Source organism: Amphiura filiformis, chromosome 10 (genome assembly GCF_039555335.1).
Source record: "Amphiura filiformis chromosome 10, Afil_fr2py, whole genome shotgun sequence".
NCBI classification, from domain to species: Eukaryota; Metazoa; Echinodermata; class Ophiuroidea; order Amphilepidida; family Amphiuridae; genus Amphiura; species Amphiura filiformis.
The window spans coordinates 2,460,502-2,484,646 of record NC_092637.1 but is presented as its reverse complement, the minus strand read 5'-3'; the positions used below and the strand labels follow the sequence as shown (position 1 = coordinate 2,484,646).

Below are 24,145 nucleotides of genomic sequence, written 5' to 3'. Positions count from 1 at the left end.
TATATAAATTTGACGATGTCTTTCTTAAGGGCTGGGGTATGAGCGACCTTGAAGTTCCGGTATCTGGAGAGGGGAAGCAATGAGTTACCCCAAATCACAGCGGCAGGTAGTGACTGGGCCGCCGAGTGCTAATATATATTTATTTTGGAAGGTTCGTGTTTGTTTTAAATTTTGGGGCGTTTTTCCAAAATTTGATATTTTTGGTCATATTTCAAAAAAAGCGACATGCCAAAGACAACTCTTTGGGCACATAGTTTGTTATTGTTATTGCAGTTCTTTTCCACATACCTACGTTAACATTCGATTAGGTGATTTACTAATATTATATATTTTATGACTGCAATTTGGCGTTTTCAATGCGTTTTACACGTATCATGAAATTAACGCAAATATCTAGTCACGCTGCTTTTAGAATTTTACCTGATCGTCGGCTTTTGCAGGCAACAGAATGTAGATTGGCTCACGATAGATGTCGTATTCCTCTATGTGGTTCACTTACTGATAAAATGAGTTTGTATTCCTTGTAACAACGCACACATTGCCGTCTGGAAACCGGGTCTGGTACTGATTTTGGGACAGCCAATAGACTTCAGCGCCGTATCAAATCTCATAAAACCCACACGACTGACGACTATGTGTTTATGTTTCCCGCACGAAAGCTCGTGTCTACATCTATTACTATACTTCTTTGGAAACGTTGACCTTTGACCATTCTTTGTATAACGCCCTGATATGACCTTGATATGTTCGCTTGATTGGGTACGTTATAGCATCCATTTCATTGAGGTGTTAGGACTTGGTCAGATCTATAATACTTGCAGGGATACAATAGTTTAACATGGTGTGTGAGCATGGTGAAAGACTCATTATTGATTAGGCGCGGACATATTAAAGGCACAGGTCCTTTGCGTGTATAACAGAAAATTATAATAGAATGTGTGAATAGAATGTTTGGAATTTTGCAACTAAAATACTAACTGCATTCTGCATTATGTATTTATTTATTTATTTAGGCCTATGCCTATTTATTTATTTACTGACTTATTTATTTATTTAATTTATTTGGTATATTAGTTAGTAGACCTAGTTAGTAATATTCCATGATAGGCCTACGTCGGTTTATTATTGATTGTTGATAACTTGACAACTTGATTGATTGATCGATTGATAGCCATTTCACATTATATTCCTAGTTTATAGGCCAATTTGAATAACATCGTACATTAGATAAATAGACCTATCAGTATTGATTTATTCTATTCAGCAATATCAAGGATTACTATCAAACTTCTCATAGCTGATTGTCAGTTGGCTCAGTGGTAACGCAGTAGGTTTTACAACACCGAGGTCCCGGGTTCGATTCCCACCTCTGCCTATTTTTTGCAAGGCTGAGAAAAATGAAATTTCTGGACTGCAAACTTATTTGGCGCGCGATCTGAGCTGGTCCTTTTCTGGTGGCTGTGTCTGTTACAGGCACACCCCCTCTGCATCCAAACCAGGTTCACGCTCATTACACCTCCCTTAAACGAGCAAGAATGAATACGAGACTGTGGATCACAAAATGTTTCTTCAATCCATTTAATAGCTACATTATATTGTCCTGGTATATTACATGGTGGTGTGGTGGAGGTAGTGATGCTGGTGGTGGTGGTGGTGGTGGTGGTGGTGGTGGTGGTGGTGGTGGTGGTGGTGGTGGTGGCGCTGATAGTAGTTAATATGAGAGTAGTGATGACATCATAATCAGGGCTGTCAACTTTTTGGAATTGCTTGGCGTGAGACGTAGGCGTACCGGGATTTGCCGACTCCAATGTTCATTTTGTACCATGATTATTTGAGCCACGGCGCTCGAGAATGTTAAAAGTGGGATGGGGGGGGGGGGTGGGTTGGGTAGGAGCAACAAATTATTCATGATGATGCGTGAGATTTTACTCATTTTCCAGCTTTTTGCGTGATATTTACTACCTTGGCGTGAGATTATACAACCTTGGCGTGAGACCGTGAGAAAGTGACCCAATGTGTGAGACTCACGGCCAATACGTTAGAGTTGACAGGCCTGTCATAATACCCACAAATATATTCACCTTTTGCAAAGTTGGTTGAAATCTCAAATGTTATTCATTATGTGTATGTCTTGGTGAGCCATTTCAAGTTTTTAATCTTATATATTTTTATCCTCCAGAATACGTACGTGGTTGCTCTTCATGGCTGCTCCGCGGTTGTAGCGTTTATGGACATGGTAATAGCCACAGCGGCTGCTGCGTGTGGTTGTTGCGGCTGTTGCTGTGTTGAGACAACAGTTGATCGAGATGAACTAAAAGTAAGTAACATCTACCATTATACCAATAAATTCTTTAGTACAGTAGACAGTTAACAGTTATATAACCAAACTGATATTTTATTGCTAGATTGATGACACATTATCCATTGCTCATCATCTGACTGACTGATTATGTTTATTGGTTGGAAAACCGCGGATCAAAGTACGAACATGAAGTGCAAGTGTAAAATAGAATTAGTATGTTGTTACGAGCTCCGACTTATTTAGAGCAAAACTATTGTAAGTTTACATAATGTGTGCATGTATATTGTTTTGCCGAACTGGCTTACCAGTGGAGCCAAGCGAACATGAGACTTCACAGAGACTTGAAATGAAGGAAAACTACGCATTCCTAGCACCTGATTAGAGCCTTCTTTATCTGAACTTTATATCGAATTTTAATTGTGATGTTTAGAGTATGGTTTGCAGATTCACTGAAATATGATTTACATCACTCGAAAATCGCAATTTATACGGCGGAATGCGTTAGGAATTATATAGCCTTAAAATTTACATTCTATGGCGCACTTATTAAAATAAAAATACCGCTTCAGTAGATGACTTTTCCTACTACAAATTATTAGCTCTGAAAAGAACCATTCAAATGGAGAATGGACAACTATCGCTGTGCTTTCCATTGATCTGAACATTCAAACTTTTGATTTCGTTCCTTCCTTCGGGTTTCGATAAATTCTGAACGGATTTCAACAAATGATGTCTTAAATCAGAGCTAAAGATTATTGGCTGCTGGTTTCGACATTTTGTCTGTGTTTAGGATATACAAGAGTGAACATAACTGGTATCTTAATCCATTTACTGTCTATATTTGTATGTAGGCTCAGATTGATGTATCCAATGAAGAGGGCTGTTTGTGTGGTCTAATGAAATCTACCGATACGTTTCGCCAACCAGTGCATCTACACTGTGCGTAGACGGTACACCAGAAACATCTTCTTGACTCCGAATTATATAGATCACCTGTAACTGATATATAATGTGGAGGCACATTCGCTAATGACACACTTTACGTATGTTTGATGTTCTTTACACATTTCTGGACAAACCATGGCTTGTTACATATTGGCAGCAAAAATTGGTCTCCAAATTTGCCACGTTTACATCCAGCGAACATTGTATTTCACTTTCTACAAGATTCTGATCAATAGAAGATTAATGAGTTTTACTGAGTGATAAAAAATCTTCCGATAAATCTAAGCATCTGTATTCACACTTAAGACCATAGAAGATATCTCACACTTCCCACAATGCGTTTCTTCAATTCCCTGATTGTCTGATTTGCAATCTAGTGCAATAAGCGTCCATATAGTAAAAAAGTACCTTTATGAACAGAGCCCATCCAGATCTTGCACAATCGACTCATGTTTAGCCAGTCTATTCTTAAAGGGCATATCTATTGCAAAAACAAGTTAACTTGGTTTTGAAAAGCAAAAAATCCAAAATGTTTATTTACTGAACAAACCTGATGAATCTATTCAACGAAGTTTAACTCCATTCGAAGAGAATAATTATTACATTATAAGTTGACAATCGTTGCAATTTTTTTTTTTCGTATTTCTCCTGAAAAAAGTCAAAAGACAAACTGTGTTGGTAAAATGCTGGCTCGTACGGCCCTTTTCAGCGTTCGAAGCGAAATTGATTTCCAATGCAGCAGATTGATGACGTACATTATAAGAAGAGTAGTCTCCTCCGCAGCCAGTTTGGTTACGCGTAACCAAACTGGCTGTGTATGTTCACGAGAAGTACATGAGCTCTCGGAGAGCTTTTTTGATGTTCATTGATGTATGTAATGCACGACATTGTACACGATAAATTGTGAGGGACAACAAAAGGTTAGTTCCCGGGCCATGGAAATTGGCTATTTGCATAATAAACACAATGTTGATATGTCATGCTCAAATTCTAAGCTCGTACGGTGAAATTGATCTAAAATTTATTTTTCATTTTTTCGTCCAAGTATTTCTCATCAGGTTGATATGCAAATACATATGAATTGTAATATCACAATTTACTAATATATAATAAAGAAGCGGCCTGATTTTATCCATATGTGTAAAAACAATTAAATTTGTAATATTTGATTCAGATGTTTTTCTGATAACAAAAACAGTATACGTTCCGTGCATTGAGAGTGTGTACAGTCATGAGTCCATTCTCTTGAAGCTCGCAATTTTCATATTATTTTCATAGTTTATTGTTAAATATCAAAAATCAGAAAAACAAATCAGTCATAAAATTTGTATTATATCGCGAATTTCAACAAATCAAATTATTTGATATCAGAAGGACCGTGACTATCCTCGTATTCAGAATGCAATTCGATATGACTGATGTGCTCTAATTATAATTATTACTGAAGCGTGAGAGCCTAGAAGCGAAAACCTATTATATTACCGTAGTAACCCAACTCACAATCTTTTGACGAAGCCGCGTATTAAGGGTAGACGAGGTATTGTTGGTCGAAGCAACCTAAAAATCGATTTTCATTATCTAGCTCAATATATTATTGAAAATTAACACCTTGATGTTTTGCAAAAGTTCATTCTACAAATCGTATACTTTGTAAACCTGCTTAATTTGTTGTTGTTAATGAGTTATGTACGTTTGACAAAAGTGTTGTTGTTTTAGCCCTCTTTACAACGTAACTCAAGAACCGCAGCACCTATAAAAGTATATCTGTGATATTTTACTTCCTCTACACGCTCGCTATGAATTGAGCAATGCAGATTTTGCCAAAGCTCACTACCATTCGTAAGATGATGTGAACTACCAAATCACAACAGTTTTTAAAAATTTAATAACCTTAAGGTATAACCACATTTTCAAAACCAGTAAGGGAAGATATAACCCAATGTTAATTGAAGTACAGGTAAATTATAATATACATGTATTTATTAAGCTACACCCATTTACCGTAGCAACTAAAAAAAGAATATCGTTAAAAGGCGAGTGGTATGTCAGCAGCCACATGTTTCCACTTTTAACCATTTAACCAATAATTGCATTTATAGTTTGATCAGCTCGATCGTAATCGGCGGGAATTTTTATGCTTTTATTACTACGCCGAAAAGTAGACCCACGTTAAGAGTGATATAGTTGACATATCTGGTCTATAGACGATGCATAGGACTTGAATGCATAATTCGTGATGCTTCTTGCGAAATGTCACAATACAATTCTCGAAATAAAACATATAGATATTAATCTGCGATGTTATAAGACCCGCCGATTACGAGCTGCTCAAAGTGTACATTTTAATAGGTTATGAGTTAGGGCCAAAAAACAGAGGTATAGCCAGCTTTATTGGTCAGTGTGGGGGTGGGGGGCAAAATAACATTTCGGGCGCACAGACAAAACAAAATTACAGTTGCATCATACAATACATAGAGCCAAAAGGCTTTATTGGGACAATGTGCGCGCGTAGCGTTCAACGATTTGGTATTTTACACTATTTTCGCCCATTATCATGATTGAAAGGGTTTTATGTTTACAATGTATTGGGCCAATTTTGTATTTTCCGGCTGAATTTATTTTTTGTCAGAGGGACACTTTTTTCTTTCATTTTTTGTCAGGGGCACTCTGCCCCCTACCCCCCCTGCTGGCGACGCTACTGCCCAAAATAACATTTTGGTGTGTTCTCATCATGCACATGGGGCGGAAATGATACCCCTTATATTAAAGCTTCCTTAAAGAACCCATCATGTACCATTTCTCTTGATTTGTCTCAATATTAAGTGGCAAGTATGCTAACAACGCTATGGTATGCTCCCACTGACACGCCTTAAATGTATCTAGGCAAGTATGCTAACGACGCTATGGTATGCTACCACTGACACGCCTTAAATGTATCTAGGCAAGTATGTTAACGACGCTATGGTATGCTACCACTGACACGCCTTAAATGTATCTAGGCAATTCAACAACACGGTACTATGTTGTTTATACGTTGCCTATCAACGATAGCTTAACAACATATAAATGGGCATGTTGATAAATCATTATACTCATTTGGAATTTCAACTGCGTTTGATTATCCCAGAAGAAACATTGGATTTGGGTATTTTGAAACGCCGCATTTTAAATTTTTGAAGAAATTGGTAAGTACTTCGTTTATTTAAATGTAAAATGTTAATATTGTTCAGGTGAACTGTACATCGTTTGTTTGCGAAATCAACGGGGGAGTCTCACAGTTCTCCAATGGCGTAGCAGCGTAGTGGCGTAACTACCGGGGGCAGAGGGGGCAACGTGCCCCGGGCGGCGCCACCCTTAGGGGGGGCGCCAAATTGACTAATTCAGCATCGATTCTGCGCCCCTCAAAGCGATGAAAGTCAAAGTTTTCGCGCGCATTTCAGCACAAAATCAATTGAGAGAACATTTTAAGACCAATATTCAACATCCAGTAAACAAATTTAATTAGTGGTAGCCCTTATTTGTCCAAAAGATATTCTCGGGTTGGGGGGGGGGTAGGGGCGCCATTTTTTTTCTTGCCCCGGGCTCTAACTCCCCTAGTGTCGCCACTGAGCCAGCGGGCATGCAGTACGGAACAATTCAGGGAAAGGAGCAAAAACCAGTAAAGAAAAGGCCAAATGTTTTTTTTTTTAATGTCAAGCACATCTAGAAGATAAGCATTTTTAACTTTAGGCACCGTATTAGGTTATTCGAAATATTAAAAAAAAAAAAAAACCGGATTGGTGGCATATTTATGCGCTGGTATTAAATAACGATACACATTGTTTTGTCGCATTTGTTAGGGTCAAAATTTAAAAAGGCGATACCTGACAGTGAAATCTACACTGTAATTATTTTACACTCATATTAAAAGTTTCTAAAACGTTAACGCGTTTATTTACACATAAATGTATAGGAGGTGTTGCTTACTATTAACACTACACCGCGTTTATTAGTGTATTTTTCATAAAATTAAATAAATTAAGTGTTACAATATTATGGATTGAATGATTAATCGGTCGGTTTTATTATTGCTGCAATTATAGAGTAAAACATAATTACTATATTAGCCCATTTGTTAGTACCGTTTCCATTACCAACGGCCTTTGTTTTATTATTATGGAAAGATACCTAGCGACGAAATGATTAATGTTGAAACACGAATAAATATAGTATAACTAGTATCGTAATGATAAAAATTAGAAACCTGTTATAGTCAATAACAGGGTTTTAAATTAACATTAGTTTTGTTTTTGATAGATTTTGCTTCTCAAGATCGCCAATTTCACAAATATGTTTACTAGAGGTTAAAATGTTGAAGAGTTCAGCAAATTATTCCTTATTTCATAGCAATCCAGAAAAGTATACTTTTACCTATCTGTGATATACCCTTATGGAGTTATAAGAAATGGTCTCCCATTTGTTCATCAGAACATTGACCTTTGTCATTATGTTACCATAGTAACGAAATCTCCTGACCATGGCAAACTATTATTTTTAAAAATTCATTCTAGCATTATAGAAGACGGACAAGTGGGCTGTTTTTGCATATAAAACGTTTTTAAAACATTTTCATGAAACCGACATATAAATGTTATCAAAGTTTTTGAATCAAAACAAAATATATTTATAACACTATTTATAGCATGTTAGAAATTTACTGTTTGTTTAAGTACATGGACATTTTGTATGTTTCAATTTCCAGGAGGGTATAATTCATCAAAGCAATCATTATGGTTTCTAGGCAGAAGATTTTAATCTGTTTAGGTGGTACCGTGATTGTTGCAGGGATTTTATTTATTGGTGGTGTTGCAGGTTGGTTTATGGCCAAGAATGAGGATCGACTCCGTGATATATCAACTTTTACGGTCAATTTAGTTAAGTCACAGGTAAAGTGTTATTTTTAATAATAATAATAATTAGCATGAAAGTTCATCTGTATTGGTAATCCATATATAGAAAGATTTAACTCTTGATCACAATACAAAATATTTACCTCCGAAATATTACCAGCAAATTCATGGGGCAGCTATGGGGTCGCCGGTTTCACCAATTGTGTGTAACTTATACATGGAACATTTAGAGCAAATAGCCATTAGAACAGCACCCCACCCCCCGGTGTGGTGGTATCGCTACGTCGACGACACGCACACGAAACTCAAGAAGGAGTACGCGGAGGAATTTACAGACCATCTTAACTCATTAGACCCAGACATCAAATTCACAACTGAAGGAGAGGAGGATAGATCATTAGCGTTCCTGGACACTTCCACTGTGATCCAAGCTGACGGCAGCTTAGAAATAAAAATCTACCGCAAGCCAACCCACACAGATCAATATCTGCATTTCTCCTCTAACCACCCGTTAGAACATAAATTTGGGGTAATCCAGACCTTGTTTCACCGTGCGGAGTCTGTGATCACTAAATCCCAAGCTGTGGTAGAAGAAAAACAGCACATAACGCAAGCTCTCACTAAGTGCGGCTACCCCGAATGGGCGTTCAACAAAATCAACAAACCCCAGAGCGCAAAATCCAACCACAACAGGGACAGTACGGTTAAATCTAAAGGACAGGTGGTGTTACCTTACATCAAAGGAATTTCGGAAGCACTTCGCAGAAACTTCCAGAAAGTTGGTATAAGAGTGACATTTAAACCTACAAGAACATTGCGCCAATTTTTAGTGGCGCCAAAGGACAAAACCGAGAAAAAGGACGTCACTGGTCCGGTGTATATGATTCCTTGCCAGGGGCAGACCACAAGAGGAACCTGCCAAGAATCATACATCGGTGAGACGGAACGTTCACTTAAAACCAGATTTTTAGAACACAGACGTCCAAGCACCACTTCGTCCGAGGTTTCCAACCACATCCATATTGAGTCACCGGGCCACCACGTTGACTTGGACCAAGTCCGAATTTTGGATAGGGAGCCCCGCTGGTTCGAGAGGGGAGTTAAGGAAGCCATACACATCAGGGCCAACCAACCATCTCTGAACAAGGACGGAGGGCGCTACAAGCTGCCAAGGTCTATGACCCGATCATTACGTCACACTTCAAGTGTGCTCGATCGGGTCAGTCCGCTGAAGAAAGCTGTAGTATCAACAGCTGAAAATTTCGGAGGTAAATATTTTGTATTGTGATCAAGAGTTAAATCTTTCTATAAATAATAATAATAATAATAATATAAATAATAATAATAATAATAATAATAATAATAATAATAATAATAATAATAATAATAATAATAATAATAATAATAATAATAAAAAATAAATCATTTATTAGGCACATTATGAATAAAAGTCCCTCAATGTGCCTCACATTAACAACAATACAATCAGAATTATACATATCACAGCAAACATATTTGATAACACAGATTAACATGAGAGCTAACTGTCTATGTGTCAAAAATGAGTTTTCATTATCAATTGGACCAATCAGCAACATTGTTAGAATAGAGAGTTCCCGTGTTTTCAAGCGGAACGGACTACAATAGTGTTTATAACGTGATTCGCACCGCCGTATTCCTCATTCCTTTGATTTGGTCAATGACCCTATTGGTGCTACATTCTACAAAATAACATTTGCTAATTATAGCGCGAGTGTTGGTATTCTGAAAATTGTAAACGGAGTTTAGGTTTCCCTCCAAGATGGCGGGTAACCCAAAACACGGGAACTCTCTATAATTTCACCACGCAAAAAATTGGGGTGAATTATTTGCAAAATTCCATTCTGATTGGTGATTAAAATGAAAATACCATCTAATTGAGCAATCGCGGACAATGTTAGATCGGCAGGTAGTGCTCAGGGGGTTAAGAATGGATTAAAAATCCATTTTTAACAAACACATAAAAAGCTAGCCTTGCCATAAACATATCTTTGGTATAGGCGGAACAATGACGAAGTGCGAACATTTATTACTTTTCTATCTATCGATTATAACGACCTGTACCTACGATGTTGATGAGTAAACGTTGAACGCATCTTCAACAATGAAATTAAAATCTCACAAATTTACCCGTTCCCGCAACACCATTAAAATGACAATGATAAAGCCGTGAAGAGCAGACAATGAGTCCAATTTTTGTACCATTCTATTTTAATGGTTCTTTATTATAAACACATCAAAAAAAGTTCCAACTACTCTTTGAGTGACCATGTCTTTGAGCACAATTCACTTAAACAGTAAACTAAAATATCAGCATAAATGTTGCTACAGTTTGGTACACTGAGATGTCGGAACTTGCTCTTTGTTTTGTTAAAACTTTTCCCGATGTCACGATCTCAGGGATTTAAAAACAATACACCAGGCTCTTCACACCGAGGAAACCAGTATCTCTTTTATTTGACAAAATACCTGCCATACATGTACGAGTGAGCGGTTTTGCCGTCTTAGTCCTGGCCCTGTCCTACAGGCCCGTATACATTTTTCAAGGAGGAAAGTTTGAAAGTTGATTCGAGTAGGGTATGTATAGGTCTTCCAAATTCTACTAGGTGGAAAATTCCAAACCCGGGCAAACTCTGTATATGGCCATTTTTCAAAATGGCCGCCAAAATGTACTTATGAACCCTGCAAAATGATAATAACTCTGAAACTACTTTACGTAGAGGGTTTATAACATGCAATCATGTTATGTTATGGTACTTGAATGTATAATCAGGTCCAAGAACCTTTTAAAAGCTTTTTGTGAACATCATCATCTTTGAGTTCAGCTACCTCTCGTCACTGCTCGTACACGTTTCCTACAAGTTTCAGTTTTAAGTCCATCGATCTCAGATGTACTTTCTTCCTTTTCCTCTGTCATTTCTGTCAATCTCTACTGACCTGTAACATTAAGGACGTACCACACCCATATATTGGTTTGATTGGTCTAAAAAATATTTTTTCATTTATAGCTAGGCGATATACGCACGGATCATGTGAAATAAAAAAAAAATATAAAAAATAAAATAAAAAGGTGCTTTTAAACCATTATATAGTAAGTCATTTTAGCCCTATATATTTTTTGTTTACTGTAACCTAGTAACTCAAATGCGTGTTTCATAACAAACCATAATTTATTCTTTTCAACATGTTCAAGTAGGGTACATGAATAGAATACATTAAATCATTTGTTATACTCTCTATAGAAAATCTAGTGGTACATGCAAAATGTATAACACTGAATAAATTAAATAAACACTTACACAATGGATGCATAGTCATTAGTCAATTTAATACTACATGTGTTGTTAGGAGAAGAAAAGGCTATTAGGTCACCGTATGTCAGGTTATAGGTCAATTGGTTCAGGTCAAATTTAGGCATCAATTTTGAATACACATGTAAGAGTCTGTGATATCATAATGAGGAATAATTTTGATATTCTGTCTTTAACTGGATATATATCGAGAAGTGCAAGGTGGATATACTAATATACCTTGGGATGTAAATGGTGAGTACAATTTAGAATGCCTAGTTGAGATGGATTTCACAAATAAATATACCTGTGGCTTAATTAAGTTTCAGTGAAATAATGTCACTAGTTAAAAATACAAAATATAGCTCAACATTGAAAATAGAAGCATTTTAACCAGTTCCTTTTTTGATAGTTGTGGAGCACCAAGTTCATGAAGTCATAAAAGAAATCAGGAACCACTTATTCCCATTTTACATATCAACTTTATTTCCCTAACGTGTTAGCAACACATATCCAAAATTTTAACGAAATCCGTTGATAGTAAGCTCTCCAAAATGAAGTGAATTTAAATCATCAGTGATGTACCACCTTCTGGCTTCTACTTTTAAAAGCATGTAAGCTACGTTGATACTGATGCCACCAATAAAACGAGACGATTTGCCCCTTCATTTTGCATACCACTTTGTCCAATTTTTTTTTTAATTTCTTAACAAAATGAAAAAAAAAAAAAAAAAAACATCAATGGGTGTAGTACCCCCTTAAGAAAGAAAATTAACAATAAATAACGTAACATTAGTTAAGTGGGCAACATTTCATCTACCAATACCCCGAGTCAAATCATTTGCAAGAGTTATAACTGTGGTAATATGCATGTGGTTGATATGGGTAGCCATCTTGTATTTTAGGTGTCCAAGACCTCAGAAAACCATGGAAACCAGCCTTGATTTTCATAGGTACATAGGTTCTAATTGATGACATTTCATTTGGTTTATAGTGGTTGCTATGACTGCCATCTGTATTTGGTGTGATTTGATTTAGCGAAGTTATACACCTTAATTCGTCGGTCGCAACAGATAGTGGCGTACGTGAAGAACAAAATACGTTTCCGAGCAAACCGTTTTTGAAGAATATGCTACTAGTAACGGAGTCCATACTCTTCCACTGTTATCTCTCAGTGGCTCGATTCCATTTGAAATTGAAGTTTAAGGTTCAAACTATTAAACTGTGTCTTTAATAGTTAACCAGGAATAACTATTATAGGATAATAGCTAGCTCTAAACCTGTACGCCACTATGTGAAACGGAAAATTTGGAAAATCACTCTACGCCATTATGTGTTGCGACCGACGAATTGCTCTTCTAGATTAAATAGTTACCGAAATATTGTCAATTCACCTGGTTAATGTGAATATTATATGCTTACTATGAGCGGCCATCTTAGATTGTGGGTGTCCTAGACATCAGACAACCACGACACCCTCTTCATTCAATTAGACAGTCTTGATTTAGTAGAGATAGAGACCTCCATGACCCTAGGTCAAGCAGATTCCGAATTATTGTCATTTCATCTGGCTAATATGATGATTATGGTTGCTACGGGGGGCCATCTTGGATTTCATGTGTCCTATACCTCGGACATCCATGAAACCCCTTCATTCACTCAGCCAGCCTTGATTTAGTGCGGATATACACCTCAATGACCCTTGTAGGTCAGGCAGATTCCGAATTATAGTCATTTCACCTGGCTAATATGATGATTTACGGTTGCTATGGGCGGCCATCTTGGATTTCAGGTGTCCTGGACCTCAGATATCCATGAAACCCTCTTCATTCACTCAGCCAGCCTTGATTTAGTGGGTATAGACACCTCATTGACCCTTGTAGATCGGACAAATTCCGAAGTATTGTCATATCATCTGGCTAATATGATGAATATGGGTGCTGCGGGCGGCCATCTTGAATTCCAGGTGTCCTGGACCTCAGACATCCATGAAACCCCCTTCATTCAATTAGACAGCCTTGATTTTGTGGGGATAGACACCTCAATCACCCCTCTAGGTCAAGTAGTTTCAGAGTTATTGTCATTTTACCTGGTTCATAAGTACATTTTGGCGGCCATTTTGAAAAATGGCCATATACAGAGTTTGCCCGGGTTTGGAACCTATGCATACCATACTCGAATCAACTTTCAAACTTTCCTCTTTGAAAAAAGTATACGGGTCTGTAGGACAGGGCTTGGACTATCTCTGTCTCCAGTGATCATGCTGCACACCAACTGGTCATATTCGATCATTTGCTGAGGAGGACTCCATCAATGCTTTTCAAAATGCTGATTTTTACACGATTGTTTAGTAAACTAACATACACTGAACAAAATCAAGTTTTTAGGTGCAAATGCATTACTCGGTGGTCACACGATAGTTGGCCTAACAATTAAATATTCTTGATCCTTCACACAGCTCAAAAGAGTTTGCCATGATTTGCCATGGATAAGTTCTGTAGACTTAGTCCATTGACTGAGATCAGTGACCATTGTTGAGGAGTTAAGAAGATAAATAAATGCCAAGAGCTATTCTATTGAGAAGGCTCATGGAGTACATTATATAATCAATATTTTTAACAAAAGGAGTTGACCTTGTCAATTTGTAGCCATGTATTTTTTGATTATTTATATAGCTTCTCCAAATCACCATGATCACTGTGTATACATCCATCCCAAAATCTGATTGCTATTATTATATGGGTGAACAACAAAAGAATTGGTCTTTATTGGGCGAATTATTGTGTGTCTACCAGTAATGGACAACATTTGAGAATTTGAATAAAATTACGGAGTATGTTGTTTAATCATTGCGATCGAAAAAGAGTAGTACGCGTACGCCATGCCCACAACACTAGAGAGATTGCGGAGAGGCGTTCACTGCAAACGCCATACGGGTTACGGATTTCTGCATTTTGCGGTAGAACGTCATAGTACCGTTCACATCCAAACTAGCCTCCTACACAGCCAGTTTGTGTCGGTCCTAACGCTCGTCGTTCCTAGTATGTTCGTGATAGCCGCATAGAGTCTGAACCAAGACTACGTGTAAACGCAATTGCAATCATGATGGCGCTATGCTGAGACAAATAATCTAAAGGTAATAGCAGAGAGTTGATATTCTTGAGAGGGCACTCTATTCACGTGGTTTCTTTTCCAACGCTAAAAGATCACGAATTTTGGTGGTTTGCAAATGAAAAGTGTCCGCACTATCGATTGATTACGTAACTGTTATGAATAATTTATTAGGTTTTTCAATGCAATCGCCTCGACCCATTAATACAGGGTTCAAAAGAAATAACTCCCCCCCCCCTAAAGTTACAAAACATTTCTTTGCATAACTTGACATACATTTGGTTGATTTGAAAAATTTAAAAACCTGTGAATAGAGGAATCTTTTTGCTACCCTCCCAATTTTCTTTTTTTGAAAATCATTTTGGTTGGTCAAAATTATCACATTTTCCAAAATGATGCTTTCAGAAAAAGTTGCACTTTTCAACATCCTATACATTTAATGTACAAAAACGTTCTCGATATCAATGTGATCAATGTAAATTGTTAGTTAATTTGTCTTAAATTTGATGTATCCGATTACTCAGTCACCCATGCATTCATCTTTCAGTATAAAACAATGATTCATTGACATGAATTTTGACATGAATGGGGTTTTCAGTCGGTGTTTTGAAAATGGTAAAATCACTATAGGAGTAGAAAAGCTTAGAAATAAGGTTTGCAGTGTGATGCTTATTTCTTTCGTTGGCTAGAAGAGATGACAAATTTACTTGCAAATTGTAGACTGAAACAGTTGCAAAGATCTATAGCAACGGCTCTCTTGAATAAAGGCGTACATGACAAAGAAGAAATGCCCAACAAAGATTGGAGGTTGGAAGTCAGCATTCAGCCAATTAACTGCATGCAGCCAATCTCTTGTGGCCACATCATGAGTATTACACCTTTATCTAAGAAAGCCATCATTTTAAATCAAAATGCAAGATGCTTCAACTGACCCAATACAGGTAAATGTTCACCTTTTTGGTCAAATTTATTCGTGGAGAGCTCATTTCTCCCTCCTAGTGATTTTATCATTTTGAAACAACTGCTGATTAAAAACTTCAAAGAAAATCTCATTTTACGCCGAAATTAAGTTTAACAAATCTTTGTTTTGCACTGAATGATGGTTGCATGGGTGCCTGAAGGATCGGAGACAGAAAGGTAAAGGAGAAAACCAAGAATTAAATCAACTTTAACATTAATATCGAGAATGTTTTGTACATAATGTGGTAAAGTGCAACTTTTTCTGAAAGCATCATTTTTGGAAAATGTGATTATTTTTGACCAAAAATATTGTTTTTGCAAATGAAACAACTTTGGAAGGGTTGAAAAATGATTCCTCTATTCACAGCTTTTTGAATTTTTCAAATCAACAACATATATGTCGAGTTATGCAAAGAAATGTTTTGTAATTTTAGGGGGGGAGTTATTTCTTTTGAACCCTGTACATATTATCTGTATTATCAAAGTACTTGGAATAGCAATCCGGTGAGTTCACTGAACTACGCCCTAATACTGATGGAGTTTTAATGGCGTTTAATGGCGCTAATCCTCTCCATACACAGATGAACAAATACAATAGATGAGGGTCAACACGTATGACCTCCTATGTGACATGTTATATGTGATGTACAAAAACCTGAATATCATAAAGATCAGTATTCGTTTGTGCATATGAACTGCACATTTACGTTGCTAAATATTACTCATTATACATAATGACAAATATTGGTATTATGACAATACGGTATATACATTGTATATAAAACGACTAATAGATCCTACTATCATGGCGTCAGGTCAATGTTCATCATACCCCGTATGTTTCTTAAAATTCATTCATATTTGAGACAAGTTGCTGTGCCAATTTTATTGGTGCACAGGTAGATCCGTGTATTTTTTTTTTAATTTTCATTTCCTTTTAATGAAAGAATTAAGGTTTTCCACTGCACGAGGGCCACAAGGGTGATATTAATTTTAATGCTATATTTTCAAAACGAATACGTGTTCCCGATTGGCTTTATAGCGATTTCACAAAAAAAGTATTTCTAGTACAATGCAGCGTCGGACTCTAGCTGAGAGCGTAGCCTAAGTCATTATAGACTCCAAAAAGGGCTCTCCATACACAAATGAACAAGCACAAAGGAGGGTAGTCTCCTCCGTGACCAGCTTGATTTCGATGGAGCGAAACCAAATTGGCTGCGGAGGAGACGGGTCATTTTGCCATGCAAATTTTTCAGTGTCAGGGCTCTGGTAATAGGAAGCACCCATTGATTCACCTTGGGTGCATCGAACCAGAGAAGATTATCTTCTTTCATCGAACTACTTTCCTCGGTATTGATATGCAAATACGACTGGCTGTATCTATAATGCTCTAAGTAGGGATGACCAATGAACCATCAAATTGATTAGAACACTCCCATAGACATGCAGGGAGCTCAACTGTGCACTGCTTGCACAGACATTTCTAAATTGAGCTCATTCTTTTATTTTTCATAATTTTTCTGTAAAAATTGGAGATGTTAATGTCAATTATGTTTTGTAACTATCCTGCAAATTACAGCATCATAACTTATTTGGTTTTTCTGTAAGTGTGAGTCAAAATTGGTCAATCGCCACAGTGCGCTTAATTGCCAGTGGCCCAGTGCAGCACTGCTCAGAATGGCACAAAATATTCAGAAGAAAAAGATCAGGTGAACACCTTGACCTACTGAGCTGTAATTTGGCAGAGTTGTTGTTATTACCTCTATCATACCCTCTGTAAAAAGGAAAAAAAACGGACAAGTAGATCTCGAGTTAAAAATTAAATCACCAGCTTCCCTTTTGAATTTCCAAACACCTTTCGAATCATGTTAAATAGACACCTTTCTGAACATAAATGTGAAGTTTCATGCTCATTTGTTGTATTATTCACCTGATCTCAACCCTAAACATTTTCTTATATTTATACCATCTGCACTGACTTGCTGCTATACACGCACAGGAGCTGTACTTTTAAAATACGCGCCTAATCAATAATGAGTCTTTCACTCCATTGTTAAAGTACTGTGCTCTCTGTAGCATATGGGGTGACCAGGCCCTGGATGTGATGGTTTTGTAGCACATGACAGTATTCATTCAAGCCTATCAAGGTCTGTTATTAGCCACTTGCTGAATGGCTGGGCATTATCAGCTATCAAAGAGATACCTTATGCTGCTGCCAATCACAATAGAGGTTAAACATTTTGTTAAAACCCCAGAAGTGATATCAGGATAAAGCTGTGCATGTTGGTACTTGATTGTTTGGATTCCTATGTTGAAAATCCCTTGTAGTACATTAGTATTTTTCTTATGTGTAGTGTATATTGTTGTGGAAAAAAAGTTCACCTGGACTTTTGATTTTGTGCCACTTTGGCCATTATGGATGATTTTTGGCAAATGTTTTCTAAAAGCATGATTTCAGTGCCTCGGTTTGAAGAAATACTTAATGCTATTGACTAGTAAAGTGCCATTTCATAAGAAACCCTTTGATACTTTCACAATATGCTTGTTTCATGTTTGCATATATATTAAAATAAAGAAATATAAAAGGTAAATATATGCTTATACCAATTTTGCTCACATTGCTATATTTAGACTTTGTCAATTTATTTCGTTCCAATGACCGGTCAGAATGGGAAACTTTGAAAATTCATAATTCGAAAAGTTTTTGACCGATTTTGACCATTTAACCACCAAAATACTTCTGTTGATGAGTTCTTTCCAGAAAACAATCTTTTGTAGCAAAAGGGGCAACATGAAATTATGATGGTCATCCCTACTCTAAGCATTCAGTCCGTATTTGAGTTGTGCGGGCTATTGGAAAATGAGTATAGGCCTATGTTCACACGTGTATGCTATTTGTCTACATAATCTAAACAGAGTTTGGTGTTGGATGCCTAGGAAGTCTTGGTGTATATTATTCGAATAACAAGAAACAAACTCCATTATCATATAAATAATACCCTGTTTACTTTCTAAAGCAAAATGAAAATAGATAATCTAATATGCCTAGTTCGATTACTACCCAGCAAACACAAATATATTACAGAAAACGTTAAAGGTTATGTGAGGGTCAAGGGCATTAAAAGTTTTAATAACATTCAAAAAACCTTTGTTCTAAACTTGCTGATAAACGTTCTAACACAATAGACACTTAAATATGTTTGCCAAATGATATTTTACTATAGCATTTCGAATTTTGGCTTAAAATGTTGTTGTATTATTTTTTTCAGTATAACACGAGTTTTCATGATTTTTATATAAACATACATCGATATGTTATCAAAACGTTTTAACTAAAACCAAAACCACATGCATTATCATGTTTTAAAAACATTTTGGAGTTTGCTGAATAGTATCCATAAGCAAAACACTTTGACAGCTGTTTAATGCAGAACGAAAAAGCAAGGCGAAAAATAGCGTTGCACGAACTTCGGTTCCCCGTCCCAAACAGACAATTATACCGCATTTATGCCGTAACACGACACAATCTTGCCTAAAACGCCTCTTCGCAAGCTGATTTTTGGACGGCATTTTCCACACACAAATGAATAGGCAATCTGCCCGTTCGAATTCGCGTCGAAAAAAATCGAAATTTGTTCACTTCTTCTTGTCTATACGAGATCAAATTTTAACCCCAAAATGGATTTTATTACATGTCGGACTCTACTTGTTCTATTAAGATACTTTGATTCGTTTCATAAGATGATAAACATAACATTTTTCTGCATTTTATAATGCGTTTTTTTGTCATTTTGGAACGTCATTTTTTACTACCAACCGGAACGTAATCGCCTTACGGTAATTCCACGATTGACCAATTCACAATAGATTTCACCCTCTAGAGGGCATAATAACCGATTTTCGACTAATGTAGCTTGCTGTTCGCGGTCACGTTTCACGTAAATTTCGCAATCTCTCTACTGTATGCAGACAGCGTGTGGGAAAGCCATTAGGGTTCACTTTTGCTGAATTTCCCGAAAAAGTGTCCAAAAGTGGAAGAAATATTTGAACAAGTCATGTGTGCGGTGATAAGGTGTTCAAAAAGTCCAAAGTGGGGCAAAATCACCTTGTACTATTTGCAAAAAGTCTGCTCGAGCGCACTTACAGTTATTAATTATTTTAAACTGTTGTGATTTGGTAGTTCACAGCATCTTACGAATGGTAGTGAGCTTTGGCAAAAACTGCATAGTGCAATTCATAGCGAGCGTGTAGAAGAATTAAAATATCACAGATATACTTTTATAGGTGCTGCGGTTCTTGAGTTACGTTGTAAAGAGGGCTGAAATAAAAATACTTTTGTAAAACGTACATAACTCATTAATAACAATAAATTAAGCAAGTTTGGAAAGTATACGATTTGTAGAATGGACTTTTGCAAAACATCAAGGTGTTAATTTTCAATAATATATTGAACTAGATAATGAAAATCGATTTTTAGGTTGCTTCGACCAACAATACCTCGTCTAACCTTAAGTTCATTGTAAAGAGGTCCACTGCATGGAAGCCCAGCACACCCATCCCTTATCCAGGTCACGTACAATACCGTTACATATCTTCTTTTAATGTTGTAGGTTAAAAAAGCAGAAGTGAAATTACAGACCCTCCTTAGTGACGTGTTAAATGAGACTGGTATACAAGACGCCTTTGAGGATGTAAGCTGGTTGCAAGATCCACGGTATTATACTATTCCTCTAATTACTCACACCGAAGAACAAGAGAAGGAATATTTGGAAAAGTAAGTTATATGTGACCGTACAGCACGAATGAGCCGTAAATGTCCTCAATTGTATTCTGACTTACAGTGTAAAATGGGCATGAAGGTCATATTCATAGGTATTTCAATTTGGTGCTACGTGTATCTCATTAAATGAGGTACACGTAGCACCAAATTGAGGTACCTATGAATACGACCTTCATGCCCATTTTACACTGTAAGTCAGAATACAATTGAGGACATTTACGGCTCATTCGTGCTGTACGGTCACATATTTGCTTATTTGTTGTTAATTTTGTGTAATCCTATGGAAGAAACAGTGGACATCTTTAAATTCAAAATTGTAGATATGAGTTAATGTTATGCTACAATAATGTTAAAGGTAAAGGAGACGATCCTGTATAAACAGTGATCGGAGTGCCCATCTCTCTTTCATTGGCGATTGGGCCAGACTCCTCCATGAACTGTTGTTACAGGGGGATCGCTACACCTCCTCTACAGCGAGTCTGTTACCTTCCCAGCATTTAAGAATGCCGGTACCCATTTAAACACCTGGGTGGAGAGGAGTAATCGAGATAAAGTGCCTTTTGATGGCGTCGCCGGGGCTCGAACCCGCAACCTTCCGATTATGAGTCAGTGCCCGTTCTGCTAGGCCACCGCGCTCCAATATGTTAATTAAATTATTCAAGAGAGATATCACCACCTATTTCAACTTAAAACTGATTTTTCAACGCGTAGATAACTAAAATCTACGACTCACATTTTGCCGAATATCATGTTCCTTGTAAACAATAAATGTGAACTCCATTTTTATTACTGTAAAACAATAAATGTGAACTCCATTTTTATTACTCTAAAACAATAAATGTGAACTCCATTGTTATTACTGTTCTTGTAACGGGAGTGTTAATAAATCTGCTGCATTACATTTGACAGATACGGAGACATATTCTTTCCAAGAGCGAAATTTGATTTGCTCAACAGCTCTGGTCAAGTAGAATCAGTGACAGGGGGACGTAAACGTCGAGCAACCGGGTTTTCACGTATTTGTCCAGCTAGAATTCCAGGACCCACCCATCTTGTGACTTTCACTGATGGGTTCACGGGAGAAATCGTTCAGGTAGGATTATATAAGTAGGGATGGGCGATACCAGCGTTTGGTATCGATTATCGATACCGATACTGATACCGATACCAAAAAGTATCGACGATACTTCGATACTTTCGATACCAATGATCTAAAGGAGAAGGGAATGTCTGTGGGAGGGGTACGTATGGCTGTATCACATTAACGAACTTAACTTACTCTTCGTGGGATTACGAATCTTAACACAAACAACAGGTGATAATAAAACCAGTAAAAAACATCATTTAATCAACAAGATGCAACAAGTTTACAACTTTCATTTTAATCAATTATATTATTTTTGACTCAAAGTTTCATTTTAAGATGCTAGTCGAAGTCAATTCAAAACTTTGCCCATTCTTTCTTTCTTTCTTTCTTTCTTTCTTTTTCTTTCTTTCTTTCTTTCTTTCTTTCTTTCTTTCTTTCTTTCTTTCTTTCTTTCTTTCTTTCTTTCTTTCTTTCTTTCTTTCTTTCTTTCTTTCTTTCTTTCTTTCTTTCTTTCTTTCTTTCTTTCTTTCTTTCTTTCTTTCTTTCTTTCTTTCTTTCTTTCTTTTCAATTTTCAGCTCAACGAAAACGTACAGTGGGTATTCAATGAGGAATGCCATTCAAGCACATGTTCCTCTGTCACATCTACTGGTTGTACATGTAGTAAGGTACGACGCCAAGAGGTAGCTATGGTGTATGTCTTTGATGAAAACGGCCAACTGTCATCCACTCCTCTGCAAAAGACTGTGTATGTACACAGTTGTGTGGCAACTGTTTAACGACATGCATTTCAAAATAGATGCATCTGTAGAATTGTAGATTTAAATTGACTAGATTTTCTGTTTGACAAATAATCCAAAATTACAAATCCTGAACAAATCTGCCATATCGCAATAGAAAACCATGTCAGCAATTATTGGGATGAGCCTCAGCTACCTGCAAAAGATGGAAACAAGACTTATCAGAGAAGCAATTTGGATTAGAAGATGGTGACACAAAACAGTCAACCGGGACATCGGTAGTTACTCTCTAGAGTAACCATGTTTACGATCCGCTAATAATAACCAAGCAACCGAAAGATGCAACAAATCGGCGGAAGTAGCAGTCAGTCCCGCGGGAAAAAGATGGATCTCAGTGGTCATTCTTAAGAAGCCATCAGCCAAGTTGCCGAAAGTCTAGTGAGTAATTTTTGATATGTCATTCAAAATATGTAGTCAATATATCAGATCGTTTTGCATACTGCAGTTACTGTCCGTTTTCCTATACACAATACACAGTGCTCTTACCATTGACGCGTGACGTCTACAAATAGCGTACGTTAGAAGTATGGGGATTTGCCTAGTTAACGTCGCTGTGTGAAAAATAACCGGCCAATATTAAAAGTACTCTTCTAAACTTCTAGAAAATATAGTTTTGTAACATGTCCTAAATTTTTAGCTAATTTAGATGTTTGGAAATATTCGTACTTTGGTGTTTTAGGAAGGATATGTAAACGACAGATAACAATATGATAACAATATGAAGAAATTATTTCCAAACCGTGTTAAGTCAACAATCATTATGTTGCTCATTTTCAAGAATGCTGGTTAACAAAAAGCAGACCATTGTCTCATTTCGTGAACGAAGGTTCACATACCATTGTTTCCTTGCGTTTCCTTTATAATCGGTTACCCAACTGAAGCTATAATACCAGCTCATTGCGATACCGCACATATAAAACAGACACATGTGCACAACCAGAGAAGATCTGATTTAATCAGTTGAGCTGTTTTCAATGAGTGTTATCTTGGTTTAATAGCTTTTAAAGGGGTTTAAGTCCTGCAAAGGTCGCGGTAAATTCTATTGTAGACATGACTGCATCATGGATAGATTTGATTTTTGATATTATCATATACTTTAAGACGATGAGAACTGTTATCACATGATTTTTACGATATATCAGATACTTACCCATAAAAGTATTAAACACTGCGACATACAGTCTATTATTTCACGCAAGTACATCTGAAGTCCACAATTACAGTGCCATTATATCGGCTTTACACACAACTGTTTAATTCACTGCAACGCATGACCATTATGTGACCATCCATCTCAAACCGCTCGTGAAGTCGGCAAATTGTATTTCGAGTTACAGTGCAAATCGGGCATAAAGGTTGTATTCATAATGTACCTAATGTTTGTCCTACATGTTTCTCATTTTAGTCCAGTCAAACACTAATCTTTAATCCTATTGTTGAAGAGGATAATAAGCTCATACTTATGTATAGAATTAGTAAATAGCTTTAGTCTTTGTTTGCTTTGGCTAAATCCTGTTCAAGTGGTGGGTTAACCAACAATTAACAATGAGAGGACATTCCTGAACCTCGTTGACTTGGGGGTGATTTGAAGTGACCGCCAATTATGACCATTTGATATTTAATACCAGCAATATGTAGCACCAAAATAATGTACCCTTTTACTGAAGGATCAAAGTTTAACAAGCCATAACTCCGCTTCTGGATATCGTTTGAAGTCAAATGATATACCATTGTAAAGCTTATGATATATATTTTCTAAACACGGAAGAAAACAAATTTGACCAGGGGCCGACTTTACGAGCATTTCGCCGTGGACGGTCACATATTGACTGAAGTATTTCCAATAGAATTAAAATTTACAGAAAGTATCTCTTAAATTGTGCTGAGGCTTGTGGGTTTATTTATGCTTTACTTATGCGTATTCACAATAAGTCTGCGCTTGTT

The 24,145-nt window shown here is 36.8% G+C and overlaps 1 protein-coding gene across 1 annotated transcript; it reads left to right on the top strand.

Moving 5' to 3' along the window:
* Positions 1-6,335: 6,335 nt before the first annotated feature.
* Positions 6,336-22,821, top strand: LOC140162084 (uncharacterized). Its single transcript, XM_072185372.1, has 5 exons — positions 6,336-6,432; positions 7,989-8,172; positions 20,147-20,310; positions 21,226-21,409; positions 21,980-22,821. Exons 2-5 carry the CDS (start codon positions 8,017-8,019, stop codon positions 22,178-22,180), a joined length of 705 nt encoding a protein of 234 aa, XP_072041473.1. The 5' UTR covers positions 6,336-6,432; positions 7,989-8,016; the 3' UTR covers positions 22,181-22,821.
* The last annotated feature ends 1,324 nt before the right edge of the window (positions 22,822-24,145 follow it).

Bases quoted from the DNA above. Each gene is read 5' to 3' on its own strand.
- LOC140162084 (XM_072185372.1), top strand. From the start codon at position 8,017: ATGGTTTCTAGGCAGAAGATTTTAATCTGTTTAGGTGGTACCGTGATT. The intron at 8,173-20,146 runs GTAAAGTGTTAT...TTAATGTTGTAG, and splicing joins TCAATTTAGTTAAGTCACAG to GTTAAAAAAGCAGAAGTGAA. The intron at 20,311-21,225 runs GTAAGTTATATG...TACATTTGACAG, and splicing joins GAGAAGGAATATTTGGAAAA to ATACGGAGACATATTCTTTC.